The following is a 26,426-nucleotide window of genomic DNA, read 5'->3' as shown; positions in this document are numbered from 1 at the left end:
CCATTAATCCTTTTGCCTTTTACTCTCCACGGCTGCTTTAATTATGAGAATCTTTCAAAAAGCTGGTGGAATGTACATTGCAACCATATGTTCCCGCATATCAACCCTTGTTCCTTTGACTTGCAAGCAGCTGGGGGGCAAACGGGTAGGCGCGGGGGCTCCAATTCTTCTGTAACTTCAAGATCAGGGCATGTAGGACTAACCCTGCTATCGGCAATCCAGAACAACACAGCCACAAGGTGGGCTTGACAGAAGCCACGTGCCAGATAGAGCCAGGCACTCACCAAGAGCTGGAAGAGTCCGAATTACTCCTCTGACCCAGGGCAGATGCCAGCCTGTCTACCCACCCACCATCCTCAGCCTGCTCTTATCCCAGGAAGGCTACCTGTTACAGGTTCCACTTCTCAAGTTCATTTCTGGCTGGGATTGGTCAATGGAGGACACTGGATGGGAAACTGGAGGACAGTGGCAGGCAGAGGTAGGGGGAAGTCAGGGTAGTTCTCCCAGAACCCCGCTGCCTTAGGCAGCTTCTCCAGAGCAGCTGTGTCGCCTCCAGGCCTGGATCCTCTGACCAGAGAGGCCTGCGTATTCCTCGTTCCAGCTTTCCCGAAGCGAGCCCAGTCCCTTCCTGGGCTCCAGAGCACTGTCTTCTCCCTCCGACCCTCGCCCTAAGGCAGGGTGGCTTCTTGCTGTTGCTGATCTCTGGGGTGCCTCAATATCCTCAGTTGTGTGAGGATGCCCCGCATTCAATTCCATGTTTTAAACAGCCAGCATTGTTTGTTTCTCTGGCTGGACTCTGATAGACACAAACCACATTAGAAGTGAGTGCTTCCCCAAGGAGAACTGGCCAGAGAAGCACAGGTGTGAATCTTACGCTTCTGAAGTAACTTAGACCTACATTAACCCTGGCTTCATGAATTACGCCAGCAAGAGTCATTCTCTGCCACGTTTACCTAGATACTCCTCTCATTTTTTTCACTTGAGGCAACTTTCACTTTGCAGTCAGCATTAAGTCAGAAAACACCATGGGACGGCTCCGCCCCTTAAGCCTTTTCATTTCTCTGGCTTCTCAACACAGGGTTCTGTGTCCAGAAGGCATCCTGGGTGAATGATGTCATAAACATGACTGCACAGGCCTCACACAGCAATCAGTGAGGAGAAATGAGATGCTGGAAGTGCACGAACCTACGCGCAGCGGCGTGTCCCTTTCCCCACTTCCTTCCTGATGACTCTGGGTTATACTTCAGTGGAGCACGTTACAGCGACATTCTGAAAGAGAACTGAAGGGATCTACCCATGGCAACCCTGTATGCGGCTAATGGCTCTCTAACATTTGGCTTGGCAGGCTTGAAACAATCAGAATTCCTTGGTCTCAAATTACTCTTCTATCCTCCAACAGGCATGGGACTAGCTGCTACACTCTGCACCCGGCTGAGATCACAATGGGTTTTTCTTGGCACGCCAAAACCTATCAGCAGGACACAAAACGCAGAGCTCTTCATGGAAAAGGGCAGCCTTAACAGTAAACGCTTCCCCTCATTTCCAGTCCTTTTTATGAGCTAGTTCTTTGCCACCATTAATTCTAAGAATAAGAAATAAAGTGATCTTCCCCAACTTTATCCGCCCAGACACACACACATACGGGCCAGTTGTTCACTAGCAGAGATAAATATTTTAAATATTTCAGCCTCACAGGAACAGCACTTGGCACTTAGTCTGGCACAGCCGGCCAGTACGCCAAATATAGATTTTCTAAGCCTGACCTGAAAGGGAACATAAAGTAACAAAGTCCCCTCCCCCATCTGCTAACACACATCTCTGCCGCTCTCTAACAGGCCTTCATTAAAGCCAGTCCCGCCACCCAACATGTCAGGGGCTCAAAAGTGTAAATGGGCCGGCACGGTAGCTCACACCTGTAATCCTAGTACTTTGGGAGGCTGAGGCAGGCAGATCACTTGAGCTCACGAGTTCGAGACCAGCCTGGGCAACATGGTGAAACCCCATCTCTACACAAAATACAAAAAAACTAGCCAGGCTTGGGTGGCACGGGCCCGTAGTCCCAGCTCCTCAGGAGGCTGAGGTGGGAGGATTGATTGAACACGGGAGGCTGAGGCTGCAGTGAGCCATGATCATGCCACTGCATGCCAGCCTGAGTGACAGTGAGACTTTGTCTCAAAAAAAAAAAGTACAAATAGAGGCCCACCTACCACATTCCTAAATAATTCAATGTAATAAGTCCAACGAACAAACTGCTACATAAAATAGGTTCTAACCTCCTACCCTAAAAATAAAACAATTTCATTCACAACCAGAAAGGCATCAGAACATGGCGGTGGGGAGCTGGCCCTGGGCCCCAGTCTGCCCCTCTTCCCTTCTCACCTAAATCCTTATGTATGCACAGAGGAACAGCCCCCCACCTTCAGTCTGCACATGAAGCTCTGTGCATACCCACATACTTTTCCATAAACAACTGCCACTTGCCCGCTCTGGGTTAGAGGTGAGCACACCAGCATCATGGGTGGCCCTTGGAAATATACCAGGGCAAGAAGCCCATGCAGGCCTTAGAGTCAGCTCAAAGTCACCTGGGGAAGGATATCCAGGATCCCGAGTACTTAGAGCACGGCCTAAGGCACAGCATAGCCCACAGGCCCTGCCCGGTGAGAAGGGATGCAATTAGGGGGGCAGACAGGGGACCCAGGACAGAGGCTCCTTTTCCTAGATCCACAGATGGCACCGAGTAAAACAATTCTTTTATATATTGTATTTTATTACATAATTATATAGATTGCTCATTATCTGTAACACCTGTCTGAGTACAGGGACAACGTCTTCCAACTTTGTAGTTCTAGTGGCTCAAAATGCGTGGGATAAACTAATGCCTGGCTAAAAGGTAAGAACACTGTGTTCTGGCCTCCAGCCTTTTGCAGTGTTTGGTGGCCCCAGCCCAGACTTCTGAACGTGCATCCAAGCCCTGAAAGCCTCACCATCAGTTATCAGGCTCATGAGAAGCTCATGCCCAGCTGCAGTGCTACTAGCAAGCCGCAGGGTTCCACAAATGGAAAGGGCTTCAGAGGCTGGTCCAGCACACCCGGGTACCCATCAGAATCCTCTTAGAAGTGGTTCCAAAATACTCATGCTCCAGCTGCCTCAAACTTCATGAATCACCACCTTTGTGCTGGACACATTATGTGTATTTTGGAGTGTTTCCCTAGGCGATTGTAATGCATTCATGACTCAGAACAGCGCCAAACTCTTTAATTTTCCAAAGCAAAATTTACAAAGACTGTTATGGGTTGATTTATGTCTCCCCCCACAAAAAATGTTGAAGTCCTAACCTCCAGTACCTGTAAATGGGACCTTATTTAGTTAATAGGGTTACTGCAGACGATCAAGCTAAGGTGAGGTCAAGAGGGTGAGCCCTAGGCCAATATGACTGTTGTTCTTATAAAAAGGAGAAATTTCCAGGAGCGTAATCCCAGCACTTTAGGAGGCTGAGGTGAGCGAATCACCTGAGGTCGGGAGTTCGAGACTAGCCTGACCAACATGGAGAAACTCTGTCTCTACTAAAAATACAAAATTAGTCGGGTGTGGTGGCGCATGCCTATAATCCCAGCTACTCAGGAGGCTGAGGCAGGAGAATCACTTGAACCCGGGAGGCAGAAGTTGTGGTGAGCCAAGATGACACCATTGCACATTCTTACTAGCTTAAGGACTAGGGTAGAATGTTTAAGCCAGAAATGGGTTCTAAGGAAGAAAACACTCAGGGAGAATGCAGGCTTCCCAGCATATCAGATGAAAACAAAGGTCTTGTCTCAATCCACAAAGTCATTATTTCTCAGAAAAAGATTATCCAAATGTCCCCACATGACCCTGTGGAGCTTTATTCTTCCATGCCAGGGGCTGGACATTTGAGAGATGAATGCCTCCCTGGAGAATCCAGGCTAAGGCCACCTGGGCCACTGCTACCTGTATTCTTTGCCTTTCAGAGGTGACCTCAGATTCATTTCATTTATGTTCATTCATGGGAGGCTGGTAGAAATGTCCTTGCAGGAGTCCTGAAGCTTCTGAGGGGGAGATCACTCTTACTGTCTGTTTCCTGCTTACAGCCTGACGATCCATTGCTGGGCCTGGCTCTTAGCAAAACTGCCACGAGGATAAGCCCATCATCAGCTGTCAAAACCCTCCTCCCCCAGCCAGACTCTACTCCCAGGGTGTAAGTTCTCTTTCCTGGCTCCACACAAATCCACTGTTAGGCTCAATGTTGGTCATCTACCGTTCAGTTTCCAATTTGCCTCCAGATATTACTTCTGCCAGGATGCACACATTTTAAGCTTCTGATTGTGCAAGGAAAAGTTTTTATCTGCCTATGAAAAATTTCAGGCATCAACAAGCAAACTGAGAAAACATTAAGAGGGGATTAGGGAGGCCTAACTAGATCCTCAACGCCACTGAGGCAAGTAAAGTCAGACCATGGGGGTGGTCGGCCAGGCAACAGCCTCACGCACCAGGGAGCTAAACCATCACGGCAACCGATTAGAAACGCAATGCTGGTTAACTTCAGTCTCCAGGCCCATGGCTGGCAAACTCCCACGAACGTGAAAATATAAAAAAGACATCTCAAGGGCACTGAGTTCTCACTGCAATGTGTACATAAAGATTGCAAAGGTGCCATCCCAAACTGGAACATTAGTAGTTACAATCTGCCCAAATTGTGAAGCCAAGTGTTGCATGACATTGTCGCATGATGTGATAGTATTCTCTGAGGAGTAATTCATTCTATTACATAAATTTCATTTTAGCTTTAGAGACAGGGTTGTCCAGGCTGAAGTGCAGTGGCACCATCATAGCTCACTGTAACCTCCAACTCCTGGGCTCAAGCCATCCTCCCGCCTCAGCCTTCCAAGTAGCTGGGACTACAGGTGTGCACCATAGCTCTAATTTTTTAAATTTTTGTTGTAATCTCTAACTCCTGGGCTCCAGCCATCCTCCTGCCTCAGCCTTCCAAGTAGCTGGGACTACAGGTGTATACCACTGCTCTAATTTTTTAAATTTCTGTTGTAATCTCCAACTCCTGAGCTCAAGCCATCCTCCCACCTCAGCCTTCCAAGTAGCTGGAACTACAGGTGTATACCACTGCTCTAATTTTTAAAATTTCTGTTGTAATCTCCAACTCCTGAGCTCAAGCCATCCTCCCACCTCAGCCTTCCAAGTAGCTGGGACTACAGGTGTATACCACTGCTCTAATTTTTCAAATTTCTGTTGTAATCTCCAACTCCTGAGCTCAAGCCATCCTCCCACCTCAGCCTTCCAAGTAGCTGGGACTACAGGTGTATACCACTGCTCTAATTTTTCAAATTTCTGTTGTAATCTCCAACTCCTGAGCTCAAGCCATCCTCCCACCTCAGCCTTCCAAGTAGCTGGGACTACAGGTGTGCACAACTGCCCTGGCTGATTTTTTAAATTTTTGTAGAGCTGAGGTCTTGCTATGTTGCCTAGGCTGGTCTCAAACTCCTGGCCTCAAGCAATCCTTCCAATTCAGCCTCCTAAAGTGCTGGGATTACAGGTGTGAGCCACTGTGCCTGGCCCTATTACATTTATGTTCAATATTTTACCTTCTCAACATGTTTTCTGGTTCAGAAAATAGGTATATCTTTGTTTTGAACATCCAATTTTCTGACAAATAAGTTTCTCTCTTCTAAATACATTTTGAATATTTAAAGAATATTGAGGCCACCAAATTATTAGCATATCCAGAATCCCGGTATTTCATCTTGGTCTTGCCTTAGGTACTGGCTACGCTCATGCTTCCAGAGACCCAGGCCTGCCCTCCAAACTGTTTTTGTTCCACGAGAGGCCCCCTCTTTAGCACCTGAAAGGTCATGAGGGACAGGCACAGGGTCACCCAATCTGGGGTGATAAGCTTTAATCATTCCTCCCTCACCTCCTCCAGTCCTGCCGGGCTCCAGCCAGCCAATGCTGCCGCTTACAGAAGGCCACTTGGTTTAGTCATTGGCTAAGGCGGAAGCTTCCCCAATCCAAGCAAGCCCTCGGCTGGCAGCCCCAGGCACTGCAGTTAGGCCTGTCACCGGAGTGGGCAGCGGACTTTTTTGCTGAGGGGATTTATTTATGGTCTTGTTTGTGGAGCTGGATGGACGGAGCTGTGCAGGTTGGCCCAGCCTCCTAGTGTTTACTCCTTCAGCCGTGTCCAGTTTCCTCACCTTCCGCTCCAGCTCTCAGCAAAGCCACAGTCACCAGCGCACACCACCCCGGGGCACTCTGCCTTTCAGTGCAACTAGTTTATCCTTCAGGGGCTGACCTCCCTTCCCCCAGCCTATTTCCAGTCTGGTCTCCACCTGTTCCTTAGGATTTGAGTACATCCAGGCAGAACCAGGGAAATGCCCGAGGCTTCCAATTCGTCCCCACCTCTCCCACCCCAAAGCTTTCCGCTTCTCCAGGGCTAGGCTGGGACCGCGGACTGTCCAGTACCGCAGAGTCTCCAAGCCCCACTGCCAGCAAGGCCGCCAAACTCCGAAAGGAAACACTGAACTTGTGCCCTGGGTTCTCCTGTTTTTTCAGACGCATTCACTAAGTTCCACCGCTGGACCTGAAGCGAAAGCAGCAGCAATTCTCAGCACTAGGAGACGCTGCCAAAAATCACCGGGATCTGCAGTTGTTTTTGTCGTCCTCTCTCCTCTAGCTCCAGTTTCCTTTTCTTGCAATATGCGCCCTCGTACCCCCATTCCTTCTAAACCAACTGGCCACTGGATCTCTGCTCATCTGTGGTCAAGTTTCACTGTGAACTTCCCCCAGGCCACCTAACGGGACCGACGTGTAGAGAATTTCAAGGGCCGCCGTATCACCGCCCTTAAAGACACCTCACGTCCCGGCAGGTGCTGGGGCGGGGGAACAGGGATGCAGCGCCCCAACCTCAAACACCAAAGCAGGCAGGGTAACCCCGTGCCACCCCCCTTCCACCCACTTGCCCGGCGCCACCCGGAAAAAAAAAATCCCAGCCCCACTGCGACTTCCGAACGGCCCCCACCTCGGCTCGGCTCTTGAGGCTGCTCCGCTTAGGTCGGAGCAGGACATCCTTGAAGTCGAGCTTGAGGTCCGCATCTATGCGGGGCATGGTGCGGCGGCTCCTGGCTGCGGCAGCGACGGCGGCGGGGCGGGGGCAGCGGCGCGGGGGGCGCCGAGGCTGCTGTGCCGCGGCCGGGAGCTGGCGCGGGCAGGGCGCGCACGCCGCGCTCTTAAACCCGCCCCGCCGACCCGCGGTCACGCTTGGCCCGCCCCGGGCACCGCCTCCGTCTCGGGCAGGGGCTGAGAAGCAGGCTGGTTAGCCCTTCCTCCTCGCGCCCCCGCCCCCGTCCTTCCCCCGCCGGTATACAGCCCGTGGCAGTGACCGAACGGGGACGGGGGAGGGAAATGCGCACCGTCCTGTTTGTCCCCAAGGTCCCCGATAGGGAGGGGACTTAGCGTGTGCCTGCCTTATCCAAGGGAAAGTCGCTCCGAGAGCTTTTACTTCTTCTTCTTCTTCTTTTTTTTTTTTTTTTTTTTTTTGGAGACAAGAGTCTCTCACTGTCGCTCAGGCTGGAGTGCAGTGGAGCGATCACCGCTTATCGCAGCCTCGACCCCCTGGGCCCAAACGATTCTCATGCCTCAGCCTCCCCGAGTACAGGCGCACGCCTCCACACCCGGCTTATTTTCAAATTATTTCCTAGAGATGAGGGTTTCACCATATTGCCCAGGCTGGTCTCGAACTCTGACCTCAAGTGATCCGCCTGCCTCGGCCTCCCAGAGTTCTGGGATCACAGGCGTGAGCCACCGTGCCCCGCGGCTTCCCCCTTTTTAAAATTCAAGCCCGGTGTGCTCAGCCCGTGCTGAGGGGCAGGCCTCTCACTTGCCAAAGAAGGAGAAACCCCAGGGAGGTTGTACAGCATTAAGGAAAAGAGCATGGGCAGTTAACTGTTGAGCTGTACTGGGATTCTTGAGGCCATGATTCCCTTTGGACTTGTTAAGAGACAAGGTCTCACTGTGTTGCCCAGGCTGGTCTTGAACTACTGGGCTCAAGTAATCCTCCTGCCTCAGCTCTCCAGTGTTGGGACTACTGGTGTGAGCCACTGCGCCCAGCCTGGATTTCAGTATTTTTGTTTAAGAAAAACAGTGGAGCCTGAGTCCCCTCTGGGGATTACCAGTGATGTGAGTTCATTAATTCACTTATTGACCTTACTGAGCCTTTATTATACACTCGGAATGTTATTATACACTCGGAATGTGCTGCCGGGCTTCATGCATCATCTCACTCACTCCCAGAACAACCTAATGAAGAAAGAGCCACTTCACAGATAAGGAAAAATGAGGCTCCTACAAATTAAATAACTTGCCCAAGGTCGCAGAAAAATTCAATATAAATTTCTCAGTCCTTAGAACTTACTACAACTCTTCACTGAAGCTTATTTTGTCCTGGAATATCTCTTTGCCTGAGTTCAAAACCTGGTTCCAGCACTTTCTAGCTAGGTGACCTTTGAGGAGTCAATTTCTCTAAGTCTCAGTTTTCTTATAAAAGGGGCGGGGCAGGAGGGGGTTAACCCTGTCTCCTCCCTGGTTTTTGTGAGAATTAAAGTGTGTGTGTTTATGTAAGCACAATGTCTGTCCCATAGTAGTTGCTCAATGCATGGTAGTTACAGATTTGTAGTCCCATGTTACATTATGTGCCTTACGTTTTGTATTTTCAAACTAGAATGCTAACTGCACAAAGGCAAGAATCATCTTTCATTCTCTTCCATTTTTCTGCAGCCTCAAACTGAGCTAGCAACTGTCCTCCCTGAGCTAGCATGTAAGGCTGACCATAAAAGATACATCACAATATTCAATTTAACACAAATGGCTGAAGATGATAAAGGTCTCAGCCCATCCCACATGCTCTCATTAGCTATACCCCAAAGGAAGTTCATGAAGTTTCAGGGAAGGAAATGAAATTTATCAGAGAGAGAATGAAAGTAGCCACAATTAGTCCAGCCCTGCAATGTTTACCACCCTTGACAAATTCTTGGGGGCTGGCCAGATGTGCTGCTTATTTGCAAAGTACTGAAAGGAAACCTAATTCTGATCTTTTAAAGATAAAATAGAAGTGAAATATAATTACTAGGTGGTATGATTATTTTTAAATTATTCTCCTTAAAGGGAAGAGAAACTGACCTTGTTAAGTATCTGCCAGCATGGGTGAGGGCTTTATTCATTGTTTCATACAGGGTCTTAAAGGAGAAGCTTCTGTAGGTTGTCCTTGCTCTTTCCCTCTGGTCCTCCTTCTTTCTGGTCAGTCCTCCTTCTATTAGAATAGACAGAAGTTCATTTTACACATTCCATTCCTTCTCCCTCTGGAACGAACATTCCATTATAACTGCCCTCTTCTCTGACACAAAATCATACTTCTGTTAGAGTCAGCCTGAGTCCCTGATTCTTCTAAAACCAGCTTTGCAAAAATTATGACAGTGAGAAAAATCTGACATAGGAAAATGACGACAATGAAAGAAATCTGACCTAACCGACTCCATCTTGCTTTTAACCTCCAAGGTGTCCTTGTTCATTCCTGGGTGTTGGCTGAGCTAACTATGGGAGGAATTGAGTTTATGGTTTAACTTTGAAACAAAGATGAGAACAGCACGTTCCCAAAACAAACCCCCTCCTGGCTTGGGGACCAGCCCACCTTTGTAAAACTAACAAAGTAGCTACAAGATTACAAATCATGTCTCAGGCATCATGTAGCCAGAGGCCGCAAGATTCCTAACCTCCCCAGTTGCTCCTATGATTAACATCACTATTGAAAACCTAAGATTGGTGTTAGAGATATGTTTCAGTCAGTCCCCCCATTCTGATGGACCAGCTGGCACCACCCTGACCGGCAAACTGGCTCAGCTAGTTCTGTGATCTCACTCAGAAATGGAAGACAGCAAGAAAAACCTACTTCCACAGCCTATTATTTCATCCCTCACCCGACCAATCAGCACTCCCCACTCCCTAGTTCCTGCCCACCAAATTATCCTTAAAAAAGCCTAGTCTCTGAATTTTGGGGGAGACTGATTTGAGTAATAAAACTCCAGTCTCCTGTTAGCTGTCTCTGCACTTATTAAACTCTTTCGGTATGGCAGTAATACTGTCTCAGTAAATTGGCTCTATCTATGCAGCAGGCAAGAAGAACGCATAGGACAGTTTCACTCCCACACCAACTGAGACTCCTTTCAACATCCTGTGCATCTTGTACGTATTTTTGCTTCTCATTACGCTAATACTAACAATGATAGTTTCCCATCAGTACAATGACTTTATGTTAAAGTTCTCACTGCCTAGACAAGGCTATAAGTGATATCTAGAATTCAATTTGTTAACATTATATTATGGGAGGGGAAGGTTATCCCCAAAATTACATGGGAAGATAACCTCCAAAATTATGTGGGATAAATTCCACTTGGTCACAGTGCATAATCCTTTTTTGTATTGATGGATCCTATTTGCTAATATTTTGTTAAGGATTTGTGCATCTGAGCTCATAAGGGACATTAGTCTGTAGTTTTCTTTTGATGCTTTTATCAGGGTAATAGTGGCCTCATAGAATTAGTTGGGAAATGTTCCATGCTCTGTTTTCTGAGAGCTTGTGTAGGTGTGGGATTAGTTTTTTAAATATTTAATAGAATTAACCAGTGAACTAAAATTATGTAAAGTGATAAAATGCTTTATTTTTAGTAAATAAGTATCTCTCAAAACCCAGAAATAAAGTTAAGTATTAAAGGCTTTTTGAAATTCAAAATTATAGTATTTAATACTAAGGGGATAAGAACAAATCTGGAGGCATCACACTACCTGATTTCAAACTATACTATAAGGCCATAGTGACCAAAACAGCATGGTAGTGGTATAAAAATGGGCACATAGACCAGCAGAACAGAATAAAGAACCCAGAAATAAACCTAAATACCTGTTGATCTTCAACAAAGCAAACTAAAACATAAAGTGGAAAAAGGACACCCTTTCCACAAATGGTGCTGGGATAATTGGCCAACCACATGTAAGAGAATGAAACTCTCACTTTATACAAAAATCAACTCAGCATGGATTAAGGGGCCAGGTGAGTGGCTCACGCCTGTAATCCCAACACTTAGGGAGGCTGAGGCAGGCAGGTCACCTGAGGTCAGGAGTTTGAGACCAGCCTGGCCAACATGGTGAAACCCCGTCTCCACTAAAAATACAAAAATTAGCTGGGCATGGTGACATGGGTCTGTAATCCCAGCTACTCAGGAAGCTGAGGTGGGATAATTGCTTGAACCCGGGAGGTGGAGGTTGCAGTGAGCCAAGATTGGGCCACTGCACTCCAGCCTGGGCGACAGAGTGAGACTCCATCTCAAAAAAAAAAAAAAAAAAAGAAGGATTAAGGACTTAAACCTAAGACCTGCAGCTATAAGAATTATAGAAGATAACATTGGAAAAACCCGTCTAGACATTGGCAAGGATTTCGTGACCAATAACGCCAAAGCAAATGCAATAAAAAACAAAGATCAATAGCTGAGACCTAATTAAACTAAAGAGCACGGCAAAAGGAACAGTCAACAGAGTAAACAGACAACCCACAAAGAGGGAGAAAATCTTCACAGTCTATACATCTGACAACAGACTAATATCCAGAATCTACAACAAACTCAAACAAATCAGTAAGAACAAAACAATCCCGGCCGGGTGCGGTGGCTCAAGCCTGTAATCCCAGCACTTTGGAGGCCGAGACGGGCAGATCACGAGGTCAGGAGATCAAGACCATCCTGGCTAACACGGTGAAACCCCGTCTCTACTAAAAAGTACAAAAAACTAGCCGGGTGAGGTGGCGGGTGCCTGTAGTCCCAGCTACTCGGGAGGCTGAGGCAGGAGAATGGCGTAAACCCAGGAGGCGGAGCTTGCAGTGAGCTGAGATCCGGCCACTGCACTCCGGTCTGGGCGACAGAGTGAGATTCCGTCTTAAAAAAAAAAAAAAATCCCATCAAAAAGTGGGCTAAAAGGGCATGAATAGACAATTCTCAAAACAAGATATACAAGCGGACAATGGACATATGAAAAAATGCTCAACATCAGTAATGGTTGGGGAAATGCAAATCAAAACCACAATGCGATACCACCTTATTCCTGCAAGAATGGTCATAATCACAAAAATCAAAAAACATTAGATGTTGGCGGCCAGGCATGGTGGCTCACACCTGTAATCCCAGCACTTTTGAAGGCCAAGGCAGGCGGATCACGAAGTGAGGAGATCGAGACCATCCTGGCTAACATGGTGAAACCCCATCTCTACTAAAAATACAAAAAGTAGCTGGGCATGGTGGCACACGCCTGTAGTCTCAGCTACTCATGAGGCTGAGGCCAGAGAATTGCTTGAACCCGGGAGGCAGAGTTACAGTGAGCAGAGACCACATCACTGCACTCCAACCTGTGTGACAGAGTGAGACTCCATCTTAAAAAAAAGAAAAAAAAATAGATGTTGGTGCGGATGCGGCGAACATGAAACACTTCTACACTGCTGGTGGGAATGTAAACTAGTATAACCACTGTGGAAAACAGTATAGAGATTCCTTAAATAATTACAAGCAGAACTATTTGATCCAGCAATCCCACTACTGGGTATCTACCCAGAGGAAAATAAGTCATTATTCAAAAAAGATATTTGCACGCACATGTTTATAGCAGCACAATTCACAATTGCAAAATCGTGGAACCAACCCAAATGCCCATCAATCAACAAGTGGATAAAGAAACTGTGGTATATATGTGTGTGTATACATACATACATATATATATATGATGGAATACTACTCAGCCATAAAAAGGAATTGATTGACAGCATTTGCAGTGACCTGCATGAGATTGGAAACTATTATTCTAAGTGAAATAACTCAGGAATGGAAAACCGAACACTGATATGTGGGAACTAAGCTATGAGGACGCAATGGCATAAGAATGATACAATGGACTTTGGGAACTTGGGGGGAAGAGTGAGTGGGGGAGGGATAAAAGATTACAAATATGGTGCAGTGTATACTGCTCAGGTGATGGGTGCACCGACATCTCACAAAACACCACTAAAGAACTTATTCATGTAACCAAATACCACCTGTACCCCAATAACTTATGGAAAAAGAAAAAGAAAAAAGAATTTGAAAATACTTGATATTTCATGCACTTGTAATATTTGACAAAATGTGTCCCATTGGGTTAATAGAGCAGCCTTCTAATACTAATTCGAAATGTATATTTGCCTAATTGACTTAAACATATGAAGGCAATGTGAAGTGTATTAAGTTTGTGTAGATTATTGGAACGTTTAGAGTATTTATAATAAAGTTGTTAAATTACTTTGGAAAGCTCTGCCTGTTGGCTAGTTTACTACTTTACTTTGCATAATAATCCCTGGGGATTTTGTGAAAATGCAGATTCTGCTTCAGTACATCTAGGCTGGGGCCCGAGGTTTTACACTTCTGACAAATGCCTAGATGAAGCAGAGGTTCCAGGGACCACAGATTGAGTAGCAAGGAGCGTGACTATTGGAAGTTTTAGGCCGGTCAGTGTGGCTCACGCCTGTAATCCCAGCACTTCGGGAGGCCAAGGCAGGTGGATCACTTGAGCTCAGGAGTCTGAGACTAGCCTGGGCAACAAGACAAAACCCTGTCTCTACATAAAATACAGAAATTAACCAGGCATGGTGTCATGTGCCTGTGACAAGTCCCAGCTACTCAGGAGGCTGAGGCTGGAGGATCACTTGAGCCCAGGAGGTTGAGGCTGCAGTGAGCCAAGATTGCACCACTGCACTCCAACCTGGGTGACAGAACAAGACCCTGTCTCAAAAAAAAGAAAAAAAAAGTTTTAAAAAGGAAATCTATTTGATAGTATTTATAAATTCAGCTTAACATATGTTAAAGTATTTAAGTTTGTAAGTGGGACCAAGTGTTATTCAAAAGCCCCTTAAAGTTGATTATGATAATTCACTAGAATTAGAATAAAATTTTTAAGTAGACTGTATAAACTTAACAAAGAAACAAGTTTTTAAATTTGTACTTTTGCTAAAATGGAATAGTAATTTTTATTTATTTGTGTATTTTTTTAGAAACAGGGTCTCCCTCTGTTGCCCAGGCTGGAATACAGTACCACAATCATAGCACACTGCAACTTTGGACCCCTGGGTTGAACTGATCCTCCTGCCCCAGCCTGCAGAGTAGCTAGTGAGAGGTGAAGCCAGCTTGCTTTCTGGGTCGTGTGGGGACTTGGGGAACTTTTCTGTCTAGCTAAAGGATGGTAAACACACCAATCAGCACTCTGTGTCTAGCTAAAGGTTTGTAAATGCACCAATCATCACTCTGTAAAAAATGCACCAATCAGCACTCTGTAAAATGGACCAATCAGTGCTCTGTAAAATGGACCAATCAGCAGGATGTGGGTGGGGCCAAATAAGGGAATAAAAGGTGGCCATCCGAGCAAGCAGAGGCAAGCTGCTCAGATTTTTTTCTGTGGTGCGGTGTGTATTTCTTTTGCTCTCTGCAGTAAATTTTGCTGCTCAATCACGCTTTTGGTCCGCTTTGCACTTATGAGTTGTAACACTCACCATGAAGGTCTGTAGTTTCCTTCTTGAAGTTAGGAAGACTATGAACCCAAGGTCTGCAGCTTCACTCCTGAAGTCAGGGAGACCATGAACGCACAGGGGGGAACGAACAACTCTGGAAACGTCATGTTTATGAGCTGTAACACTCACTGTGAAGATACGTAGCTTCACTCTGGAAGTCGGCGAAACCACGAAGCCACCGGGAGGAAAGAACAACTCCCATGCGCCACCTTTATGAGCTGTAACATTCACTGTGAAGGTCTGCAGTTTCAGTCTCGGAGTCAGTGAGACCACGAACCCACCAGAAGGAAGAAACTCTGGCCACATCTGACCAGCTGAAGGAATAAACTATGGGCACACTATCTTTAAGAAGTGTAACACTCAGCGTGAGGGTCCATGACTTCATTCTTGAAGTCAGTGAGACCAGGAGCCAACTGGAAGGAACCAATTCTGGACCTGGTAGAACTACAGGGCATAATACCACACGCGTCTTTTTTTTTTTTTTTTTTTTTTTTTTTAGAGATGGAGTTTCACGCTGGTGCCCAGGCTGGTCCCAAACTCCTGACCTCAAGTGATCCTCCTGCTTCACTTTTCTGAAGTGCTGGCATTACAGGCCTGAATGGTAATTAAAAACAAACAAAAGAACCTTAAAATGGCTGGATGGTTATTTATGGGAACAAAAACTGCTTCCAGGGATACTAAAAGGTCCTAATTGACACTAACATATGTGTGTGTCAGGCATTGTACTAAGCATTTTGTGTGTTTTTACAACAGCCCTGTGAGATGTCATAGTCGCTATCATCATCTCCTCTTTACAGTTGAGACTAAATGCAGTAGTTCACACCAGTAATCCCAACACTTTAGAAGGCCGACTCCAGGAGTTTGAGCCCAGTCTGGACAACAAGGTGAGACCTCATCTCTATTTTAAAAACTTTTTATTTATTTGGTTTTTGGAGATGGAGTCTTGCTGTGTCACCCACGCTGGAGTGCAGCGGCATAATCTATAAAATATTTTAAAAACTTAGCTGGGCATGGTGGTACACACCTCTAGTCCGAACTACTCAGGAGGCTGGGGCAGGAGGATCACGAGTTCAGGAGTTTGAGGATGCAGTGAGTTATGATCATGCCACTGCACCCCAGCCTGGGCAACAGAGTAAGACCCTGTGTCTGAAAAAATAAATAAAAATTTTAAAAATAAATATGGGCCGGGTGCGGTGGCTCAAGCCTGTAATCCCAGCACTTTGGGAGGCCGAGACGGGCGGATCACGAGGTCAGGAGATCGAGACCATCCTGGCTAACACGGTGAAACCCCGTCTCTACTAAAAAATACAAAAAAAAAAAAATATATATGAAGCCACAAAAAAAGAACAAGATCATGTCTTTTGTGGGAATGTGAATGGGGCTGGGGGCTACTATCCTTAAACCAAACGCTGCATGATTTCATAAGTGAGAGCTAAATAAGCACTTACGAACCCTGCGAAGGAAGCAACAGGTGCTGAGATCTTGTGGAGGGTGGGAGGAGGGAGAGGAGCAGAAAAGATAACTAATGAGTACTGGGATTAATACATGGGCGATGAAATAAACTACAAGAGACCCACACCATCATGACACGAGTTTACTTATGTAACAAACCTTCACATGTACCCCTAAGCTAAATAAACGTTAAAAAAAAATTAAAAATACATAGTTGAGGAAACCAAGACTCCAAAATGGTGCTAGTCATATGGTTAATTAAGCAGGCTAGATGAGTTCTGTAGCCCCGGCTGCTGAACTGCCCATACACTGTATTGGCACTGCCTGCCATGTGGTTTCTCTACTACCAGACGTTTCCTTCCTTTTTTTTTTTTGTTTTTTTTTTTTTGTTTGTTTTAATTGAGATGGCGTCTTGCTCTGTCACCCAGGCCGGAGTGCTGTGGTGTGATCTCAGCTCACTGCAACCTCTGCCGTCCAAGTTCAAGTGATTCTCCTGCCTCAGCCTCCTGAGTAGCTGGGACTACAGGCATGTGCCACCACACGCGGCTAATTTTTTTGTATTTTTAGTAGAGACAGGGTTTTGCCATGTTGGCCAGGCTGGTCTCAAACTCCTGACCTCAGGTGATCTGCCTGCCTCAGCCTCTCGAATTGCTGGGATTACAGGCATGAGCCACTGCTCCCAGCCTACCAGAAGTTTCTTTTTTTACTTTTTTTTTTTCTTTTTTGTGACAGAGTCTCGCTCTGTTGCCAGGCTGGAGCACAGTGGCACGATCTCGGCTCACTGAAACCTCTGCCTCCCAGGTTCAAGCGATTCTCCTGCTTCAGCCTCCCGAGTAGCTGGGACTACAGGCATGCGACACCAAGCCTAGCTAATTTTTGTGTTTTTAGTACAGACAGGGTTTCACCATGTTGGCCAGGATGGTCTTGATCTCTCGACCTTGTGACCCACACACCTTGGCCTCCCAAAGCGTTGGGATTACAGGCATGAGCTACTGTGCCCAGCCCCAGACAGACCTCAAGAGGTCTCTGGGTTCTTGAATGGTTTTTCACTAACTTCTCCTTGAAAGTAACATTGAATGGGGACCACAGACCATGACTGTATTAATGCTGCCTATGTCTTTGTCATCATGGAAATCACATATATTTTCATACCTTATTACAAGTGTTGAACTCCCTCATCTCAAATTCAGAAGTATAGTAGTTATTAAACGTGCTGGTAGATCTTCTTATCTAAGACATTAATAAACAAGCATTTTAGCTATTATATCACAATTTGTTCATGTTGGAATACCTGTATTTCAGTATAGTTTCCTGTACAGTCTTCTGTGTTTTATGTATTTCAAAGCATTATTCTAGGCCGGGCATGGTGGCTCAGACCTGTAATCCCAGCACTTTGGGAGGCCAAGGTGGGCAGATCACTTGAGGCCAGGAGTTCGAGACCAGCCTGGCCAACATGGTGAAACCTTGTCTCTACTAAAAATACAAAAAGTATCGGGGCGTGGTGGTGCATGCCTGTAATGCCAGCTACTTGGGTGGCTGAGACACAAGAATTGCTTGAACCCAGGAGGCCGAGGTTGCAGTGAGCCGAAATTTCGCCACTGCACTCCAGCCTGGGTGACACAGTGAGACTCTGTCTCAGAAAAAAAAAAAAAAAAAAAAAAGGCATTTTTCTCAGATTTGCAGTTTCAATCAAATTGTTAGGAAATGTTCTGTTTTTTAAAAGTTTGATAGTAAATTACCATATTCAATTATATGTATGATTTAAAACAGAATCTGAGAAGTGACCCAAAGATATTCATGACACAAAAAACGCTAAGACCCCCGCCCCCAAATCCCCACCCTCTACCAGACTGTAAGTTAGGTCAGGAGTCAGGGGTCTTATTTTTATCTGAGTAGCTGAGATCTGGCATGAAGTAGGTGTTGTTTTGTGGAGTGTCTCAGTGAATGTAGATGTGTAGGAAAGAGAAAAACTAAATAGAACCCCATGGTGAGCCAGTGGTAGATGCTTGGTTAACAGTGGTTCATGTGAATCTGAACTAAGGATTAAAATAACTCTTCATGACTGGCCACCGACTACAGTGAGGCAAACCAAGCACTAAGGAGGCATGAATTTTAGGATTGCACAGTGCAGATTTCACTCCTGAAAATGATGCCTCCTTAAATTTTTTTTTGGGGTCCCAGAACAGCTACTTCCAGTTGTTATCTGGTCTCCATTATTTGTTTATTTTTATAACAGCTTCATTAAGACATAATCCACATACCATACAATTCATCAATCTAAAGTGTACAATTCAGTGATTTTTACTCTATTCTGAGTTGTACAACTATCATCGCAATCAACTTTAGAACTCTTTCATCACTCCCAAAATAAATCCTTTTAGCAGCCGTTCCTCATTGGTGCCCCTTTCCTCTGCCCCCCAAAGTCTTAAGCCATGACTAATCTATTTTCTGTCTCTTTTTCTTTTCTTAATAGAGACAGTGTCTCACTATGTTGCCCAGAATGTTCTCACATGCCTGGCCTCAAACAATCCTCTTGCCTTGGCTTCCCAAACTCCTGGGGTTAACCATGCCCGGCCTCTTTTCTCTCTCTGGATTTACCTATTCCGCACATTTCATATAAGTAGGATCATATCATATGTGGTCTTGTTTAACTGTCTTCTTCATAGAAGATGTTTTTGCGGCTCATCTGTGTTGCAGCATGAACCAGTAACTTCATTCCTTTTTTTTTTTTTTCTTTTTTTTGAGACAAAGTTTTGCTCTTGTTGCCCAGGCTTGAGTGCAGTGATGCAATTTTGGCTCACTGCAACCTCTGTCTCCCAGGTTGAAGCGATTCTCCTGCCTCATCCTCCCGAGTAGCTAGGATTACAGGTGCCTGCCACCACACCTAGATAATTTTTTTGTATTTTTATTAGAAATGGGGTTTCATTATGTTGGCCAGGCTGGTCTCGAACTCCTGACCTCAGGTGATCCACATGCCTCGGCCTCCCAAAATGCTGGGAGTACAGGCATGAGCCACTGCACCCACCAACTTCATTCCATTTTATGACAAAATAATATTCTAGCCTCCTTAAAACTTTCACCCTCGATGTCTCACTTGCCTTCCAGCTCTGTAACGTAAGTAATCAAGTACTGATAAAAGAATTTTATGATTGCCCATGGAAAGAGAATTCTGCCTAAACGAGGAACAAACCCGTGACAATCTCCATGTGGAGCTCCTTGAGCTAAGATTCTGGGAGGATGTGGTTCTTGCAAGTAGCTTTGGAGATTGATGTCACAACTGAGAGGTCACTCAAGGGGAAAACCACCAGTAAAATTAGGCAGTTACTAATCCACGCTCCACAGGGGCCAGACATCAGGTCACATGCAGCACCGCATTCCAAATAAAATGTATGTGCTGGGCTTCTAGGGGAGTTTTGCTTTATGGCCAAGCAGAAATAGAGCAGGGATGATTATAAATTCTGAAAGGCTTAGGGTATAAGAGCAAAATCTGTTATTTCTGATTGTCGTCCTCCCTCTATTTTCTTTATCCTTATTCAAACTACAACCTCCTCCCTTATGCAGTCACACACACGCGTACACATGTGCTTGAAACATATTGCATCTAAACATTCCTAATTGTCAATAATGTTAATATAATACATAGCAGGGACTACAGGCTGACAATTCATGGAAGAGATGCTTGGTTTGGCCAGTAGAGTGCTTTGAACATTTTTGAGCTAGTTGAAAACATTTACAAATTGAGAATTTTCACACAGAAAATCTGAACAGCCAGCTTAACTTTTGTTTTTATTTTTTTAATTTTTTGAGACGGAGTCTCTGTCAGCAGACTGGAGTGCAGTGGTGAGATCTCGGCTCACTGCAACATCCGCCTCTTGGGCTCAAACGATTCTCCTGCCTCAGCCTCCAGAGTAGCTGGGACTACAGGTGTGCTCCACCACACCCAGCTAATTTTTGTATTTTTAGTAGAGACAGGGTTTCACCATGTTGGCCAGGATGGTCTTGATCTTCTGACCTCGTGATCCACCCACCTCGGCCTCCCAAAGTGCTGGGATTACAGGTGTGAGTCACTGCACCTGGCCAGCCAGCTTACTTTTAAAGACTGGGAGGCTAGCCGGGCCTTCATCCCGTCAGAGGTCTACCATCTGTTAGAGTGAATCAAAGTCTCTTAGATGGATTGGGTGGGTGATCTCTAATGCGTAAAACTGACTCGACCCTCCTGGCACATACATAGTTGTTTAAATTTGCCATCCCTGATGGACAATACACACTAAGAATAATGCCTCACTTTTCCAGCTCAATTTGTGCAGAGAAAGTAGATATAAATTCAATTTGCTTGTGTCTTGCGGCAGGGAAATGTGTGTGTGTGTGTGTGTGTGTGTATGTTTGTTTAACTTATTGAAATAGACAAGTCAGTATCATCATAATGGAATTTAGACTACAAAATCCAACACCAAAATGAGGGGGTTTGCCTTCAGGATATGATTCTATTTTTAAAATAACGTTAGAGATTAAAACCTGTAATGGTATTATTAAGGTTGTTGTTATTAAGATGAGTCAAAATTAGTCTGGCATAATCATCTCATTACCAACCTGGTGATCTCCTTTCTTTTAATTAAAATCTTCTGTGTCAGCAATAAGGCAGAAGGGAAGAAAATAATCTCCACATTAAAATTCCCATAGAGTCTTCCTTTAATCTGGTTAATCCGGTGTTGGGTAGTTTATTAAAAATGCTGTTTTCCACATTTTTCACTGAGATGGAGCCTCCACTTCTTAAGTCAATTTTGTTTCCAGCCCAGACATTGAGTTTTAACTGACAGAAGAACGTAACATGGCTTTTTCTTGCAGTGGTGTTTACAACCAACTGATCGCAGCCAGTTACAGATTTCTTTGTTCCTTCTCCACTACTCTGCTTCACTTGACCAGCCTTAAAAAAAAAAAAATTTTTTAATTGCTTTTTCTTGATTTTCTCATAATCCCTAGCTGTGCAGACCACTTTTTTTTTGTTTTCATTTTTGTTCTGTTTCGTTTTGAGACAGAGTCTTGCTCTGTTACCCAGGCTGGAATGCAGTGGCATGATACTGGCTCACTGCAACCTCTGCCTCCAGGTTCAAGTGATTCCTCTGCCTCAGCCTTCCGAGTAGCTGAAACTACAGGCATGTGCCATCACACCTGGCTAATTTTTGTATTTTTAATAGAGACGGGGTTTCATCATGTTGACCAGACTGGTCTTGAACTCCACACCTCAGGTGATCCACCACCTTGGCCTCCCAAAGTGCTGTGATTACAGGCAAGTGCCACCACACCTGGCCTTGTTTTTGTTTTTGTTTGAGACAGTGTTGCAGGAAACTGAGGACCAGAGAGACTGATATGGAGAACAGGAGGATTGTTGATTTTAGATACGCACTGGCTCAGTGGACTTACATCCAAAAAGCTGAGCCGATGCGTACCTAAAATAAACAATCCTCCTGTTCTCCATATCAGTCTCTCTGGTCCTCAGTTTCCCATAACATTTTTGGTGACCACAAAGGGACTGGAGACAGTAGGTTTACTGTCTCCTTTGCCTCTGGGGGTTGGAGCCCCGGGCCTCAGAAAACCTGTGACCCCAGGTGCTGCCAGGAGAACTTTAGCCCAGAGGGAAGATCAGCTCTCTCATTACCCTGTGCCCCTACCCAGCAGCACAACGAAACCTAAAGAAGGGCTACAGGATGATTTCAGAAATAGTGTGCTTCCGATACTGCAGTAAGGTTTTAGGGCCCGTCCCATGGGGATGGAAGGGGAGTCTGATCACCTCCCGGGGTGTGCTGAATAGTCCGACCCAGAAGGGCTGGGGCAACTGGAGTGGCTCGTCAATCTGGGTGAAACTCAAACCACAGCCGACACAGGACGCAAGAGTGGCTCGCTAAGTCGGCTAGGAAACTGGAGGTGGTGAGAGTGGCATGCTAAGTCAACTAGGAAACTGGAGGTGGTGAGAGTGGCATGCTAAGTCGGCTAGGAAACTGGAGGTGGTGAGAGTGGCTCTCTAAGTCAGCTAAGAAACTGGAGGTGGCAAGAGTGGCTCTCTAAGTCAGCTAAGAAACTGGAGGTGGTGAGAGTGGCTCACCACCCCAACTGGGAAACTAGAGGGGGCGAAAGTGGCTTGCCACCCCAATTATGAACACAGGAACTGGCAGTGTGAAAGTGTGTGAATGGAGGGACCTAATTAGACTCATCAGCCACGAAATCAGGAGTCACAGATCTCTTAGCATGGACTGTATGCTCTGAGAAAGTGTAGGGCCAACTAAGACTAGTGGCGATCTGCATATGGCTAATAGGAGCTGCCCTACAGCTCAGAGTTGTAGCAGAAATAAAGAACTCTCCAAAGCCAAGCAGCATCTGAAAACTCTCACAATAGCAGATGATATAGTCGGACTAAATGAGAGGAAGAGTGAGTGTGCAAGAGTGATTGTGCTGTGCTGTAAAGGGAAGAATGGGAGGAAAGTCATCAAAACTTACTCCATTGGAGTGCATGTTACAAAAATTTAAGAAAGGTTTTGCAAGGGATTATGGAATTAAGTTAAGCCCATAAAGGTTGGGAACTTTCTGTGAATTAAAATGACCTTCTTTTAGTGTGGGATGGCCGACTGAAAGAACTATAGGTAGGAATAATTGACTATGCATTTAAGGTGGTGACAGGGGTTGGAGGACAGCCAGGGTACCCAGACAAATTTCCTTAAATTGATTCATGGTTAAATATAGCACAGACAAGACCGGCCTGGATCCAGCCCTATTTAGCAGCTTCACTTGCAGGCAGAGAGTTAAAGGGAAGTCCCAGACAAAGCAAGAGAAGCCAGTTTTGCAGGAGCTGCCAGAGGGAACAGAGATTCTTCCTCCATATGTCCCATCCTAGCCCCCTTTACCAAGGCTAACAGCCCTCCAGGAACCAGATTCAGGTGCTAGCACACCCCAAGTTTCACCCCAAAGGGGAGAATCGGAGCCTCAAGAGACCAGGGAAGGAAGTCAAGATTGTCAAGCAGGCGGTCTCAGATCTGGCCATGCTCAAGCTATGCAAATGCGTCTCAGGGAGATGCGAGAACTCATTTATTATGATGACCAAGGCTAGGTCCACAGGGGCAAGTGGACTTTCATCTACTATCATTTTCAACCAGTGATCTCTTAAACTGAAAACACCATACTCTCTCCTACACGGAGAAGCCCCAACCTCTTATAGATCTGAAGCAATCCATCTTTCTGACACACAGTCCAACCTGGCCAGACTGCAGGCAGCTTCTCCTCACGTTATTTAACACTGAGGAGTGCAGGAGAGCAACACAGGCAGCTCTCCACTGGCTAGAAGCCCAGGCACCAGAAGACACAGTGAATGCCCAAGCCTACACTCAGGGTTGGTTCCCAGACCAAGGCCCCAACTGAGACCTGGAAGGTCACTTTTGCAAGGGATAAGAGCGAATAAAAAGAAAGGAATTAATATAAGGACGATTTCAGAAGTGCTTCAAGGAGCTGACAAGAGCCTAAGTCAGTTTTATCAGAGACTTTGTGAAGCATCCTGGTTTTACACCCATTTGACCCTGAGGCTGCTGAAAATCAGCACATGGTAAACACAGCGTTTGTAAGGCAAGCCCAGGGTGACATCAAGTGGAAGCTGCAGGCATGAATGCCACCCAGCTTATAAAAGTGGCCACCACGGTGTATGTTAACCGTGACCAGGGAACAAATGGGAAAGAGCAAAGGCAACAAGCACAGCACCAAGCAGCTAGGCACGCTAAGGGTTAAGTCCCTTTCCCCAGCCTGGCTCTACCTTGAAAAAGAGTGGGGCAGGGACCTGCGCTGGGAGAATAGCAAAGGAGAAGGAAGGGAGAAAGTAAGAGTAAGTGTGAAAAAGGAAAGAAGAAAGTAAAAGGAAAATGGAAAAGAAACAGAAAAGACCGATGGCAGTGCACGCGTGGGGACGGGGCTGCTGTCCCTGCCTGGCCCCGCAGGCTGTAGGAGCAGGAGAACTCAGGAAGGAAAAAGAAAGCAGAGCGAAGGCTTAAGAAAAATGCCAATCTGTTGGCAGCAGTCTTTACAGAAAAAGAGATTAGCAATGTGAGAGGACGTGGACTCGGACGTGGACGTGGAAGGGGTCAAGTTAGGCAGGGATTTGAGAGCCCGACAAGGCTAGAAAGAGATCAATATGCGAGATGCAAAAAGAAAGGCCCTGGAAGGATAAATGTCCAGAAGGTAATAAAGAGAGTGGTAAAAGCTGTGGTATAAAGAAGTCATCGGCCAAGGGCTGCTGCACCTTAGGAAACCCAGATACTGATCTGATTGGGCTGGCAGGAGCTGAAGGATGTGAGAACTAGGACAGACTGGGCTCCTTTTCATTAGGTCTCCAGGAGCCCATGGTCACATTAGAAGTTGAAGGCAGCAGGATTCTGCCATGTCTGGATTCCAAATTTCTCACTGATTGCTAAGCCACTATATAAAGTTACAAAGGTGGGGAGAAAAAGAATCCCTCCTCTGGGAGGCTGAACAGGAGAAGGAGCCATGCCTTCATGCCCTGTGAGACTGGCTTATAGACTTTACCAAAATGCCCCATGCCGGAGGCTACTGGTATATGCTAGTGTTTATTTGCACCTTTTCCCGGATGGATTCAGGCTTCTTTCCCCACCAGGAAAGAAAAAGCATGAGAAGTGACTAAAGTACTATTAAGAGACATTATCCTCAGGTTTGGACTGCCTATAACTTTAAAGTCAGACAATGGGTTGGCATTTGTAGCTGAAATAGTGCAAGATTTAACAAAAGTGTTAAAAACAAAACGGAAGTTACACACAGTCTATCGGCTGCAAAGTTCAAGAAAAGTGGAACACATGAACTGGATACTCAAGCAGCTACTGAAGAAATATTGCTAGGAAACTCATCTGAGATAGCATCAGGTTTTGCCTATGGTCCTCCTCTGAGTCAGGTGCACCCCAACCAAACAAACTGGGTATTTGCCCTATAAGATTTTGTTCAGTTGGCCACCCCCAAATCATAGGTCCAATTAAAGGTGACCTCCAGGAACTAGGGGATTAACTCTAAGAAAGCAAATGCAGGCTTTAGAAATAGCCATGCAAAGTGTTCATAATTAGGTACATGAAAAAATGCCTGTAAACCTGACACCCCTTTAAACCTAGAGACTCTGTTGTTTAAGTTAAAAAGTAGAACCCAACTTCCCTAAAACCCATGGTGGGATGGGCCCCATACGGTAAGCTTGTCCACTCCTACTGCTGTTAAAATTGCAGGTGTTATACCTTGGATCCACCACAGTTGGCTGAAACCGGCAGCTCAGGTACAAGTAAACCAGCCAGCAGGACACAGACCATTTGACTCAGCTGATCCTGGGACAAGACAGGGTTGCTGCTGAGGACGACAGCCCTGCTCTGGTCACTCTAGAGGCTGACTATGCACGGCTGAAGCTTGAGGAAACAACAAGCCTTGCTGTAGTCACACACCGGAAGCTGACTAGTCTATGCAGGGCTAAAGCTTGAGGACTCGTCAAGCAAGTAAATATAGTTAGAAATCTTAGGACTAGTAGTTTTCCTGTAATACTGTTTTACTATTGTTTTGTCGCTGTGCTCAACCTCCTTCCCCAGGTAAGGACCTCTTTTGTCCTTGCTGGATATGAATATGCTGTACATTGTTTTGCTGCTGTTACCTCCCTTAACCATGCTAGAAGAAGCACCCATAGAAGGGTGTCCCCACTGTACACATACTACTTGGTCAGGGAACAGTATAACTAGAACTCTATTGTACCATACTTATTATGAATGTGCAGGGACTCACTTAGGAACTTGTACCTATAATCAGACCACCTACTCAATTTGTGACCCAGGAAATAACCAACCTTATGTATGTTATGACCTCAAGTTTTCTTTTTTTTTAAATTATACTTTAAATTCTAGGGTACATGTGCACAACGTGCAGGTTTGTCACATATGTATACATGTGCCATGTTGGTTTGCTGCACCCATTAACTCGTCATTTATATTAGGTATTTCCCTTAATGCTATCCCTCCCCCTTGCCCCCCCACCCCACGACAGGCCCTGGTGTGTGATGTTCCTTGCCCTGTGTCCAAGTGTTCTCATTGTTCAGTTCTCACCTATGAGTGAGAACATGCGGTGTTTGGTTTTCTGTCCTTGCGATAGTTTGCTCAGAATGACGGTTTCCAGCTTCATCCATGTTGCTACAGAGGACATGAACTCATCCTTTTTTATGGCTGCATAGTATTCCGTGGTGTATATGTGTCACATTTTCTTAATCTGGTGTGTCATTGATGGACATTTGGGTTGGCTCCAAGTCTTTGCTATT

The 26,426-nt window shown here is 45.7% G+C and overlaps 1 protein-coding gene across 1 annotated transcript in view; it reads right to left on the bottom strand.

Moving 5' to 3' along the window:
- Positions 1-7,232, bottom strand: part of GMPR (guanosine monophosphate reductase) — a 48,769-nt gene extending 41,537 nt beyond the window's left edge. The window contains exon 1 of the mRNA XM_007973621.3: positions 7,043-7,232. Within this exon, the coding sequence (XP_007971812.1) occupies positions 7,043-7,129 (87 nt within the window). The 5' untranslated portion in view covers positions 7,130-7,232. The remainder of the gene's footprint in view (positions 1-7,042) is intronic.
- Between the last annotated feature and the right edge of the window lie 19,194 nt (positions 7,233-26,426).

The sequence above is a fragment of the Chlorocebus sabaeus genome, chromosome 17 (assembly GCF_047675955.1).
Source record: "Chlorocebus sabaeus isolate Y175 chromosome 17, mChlSab1.0.hap1, whole genome shotgun sequence".
Classification (NCBI taxonomy): Eukaryota; Metazoa; Chordata; class Mammalia; order Primates; family Cercopithecidae; genus Chlorocebus; species Chlorocebus sabaeus.
This window is presented reverse-complemented; position numbering and strand designations above follow the sequence as displayed.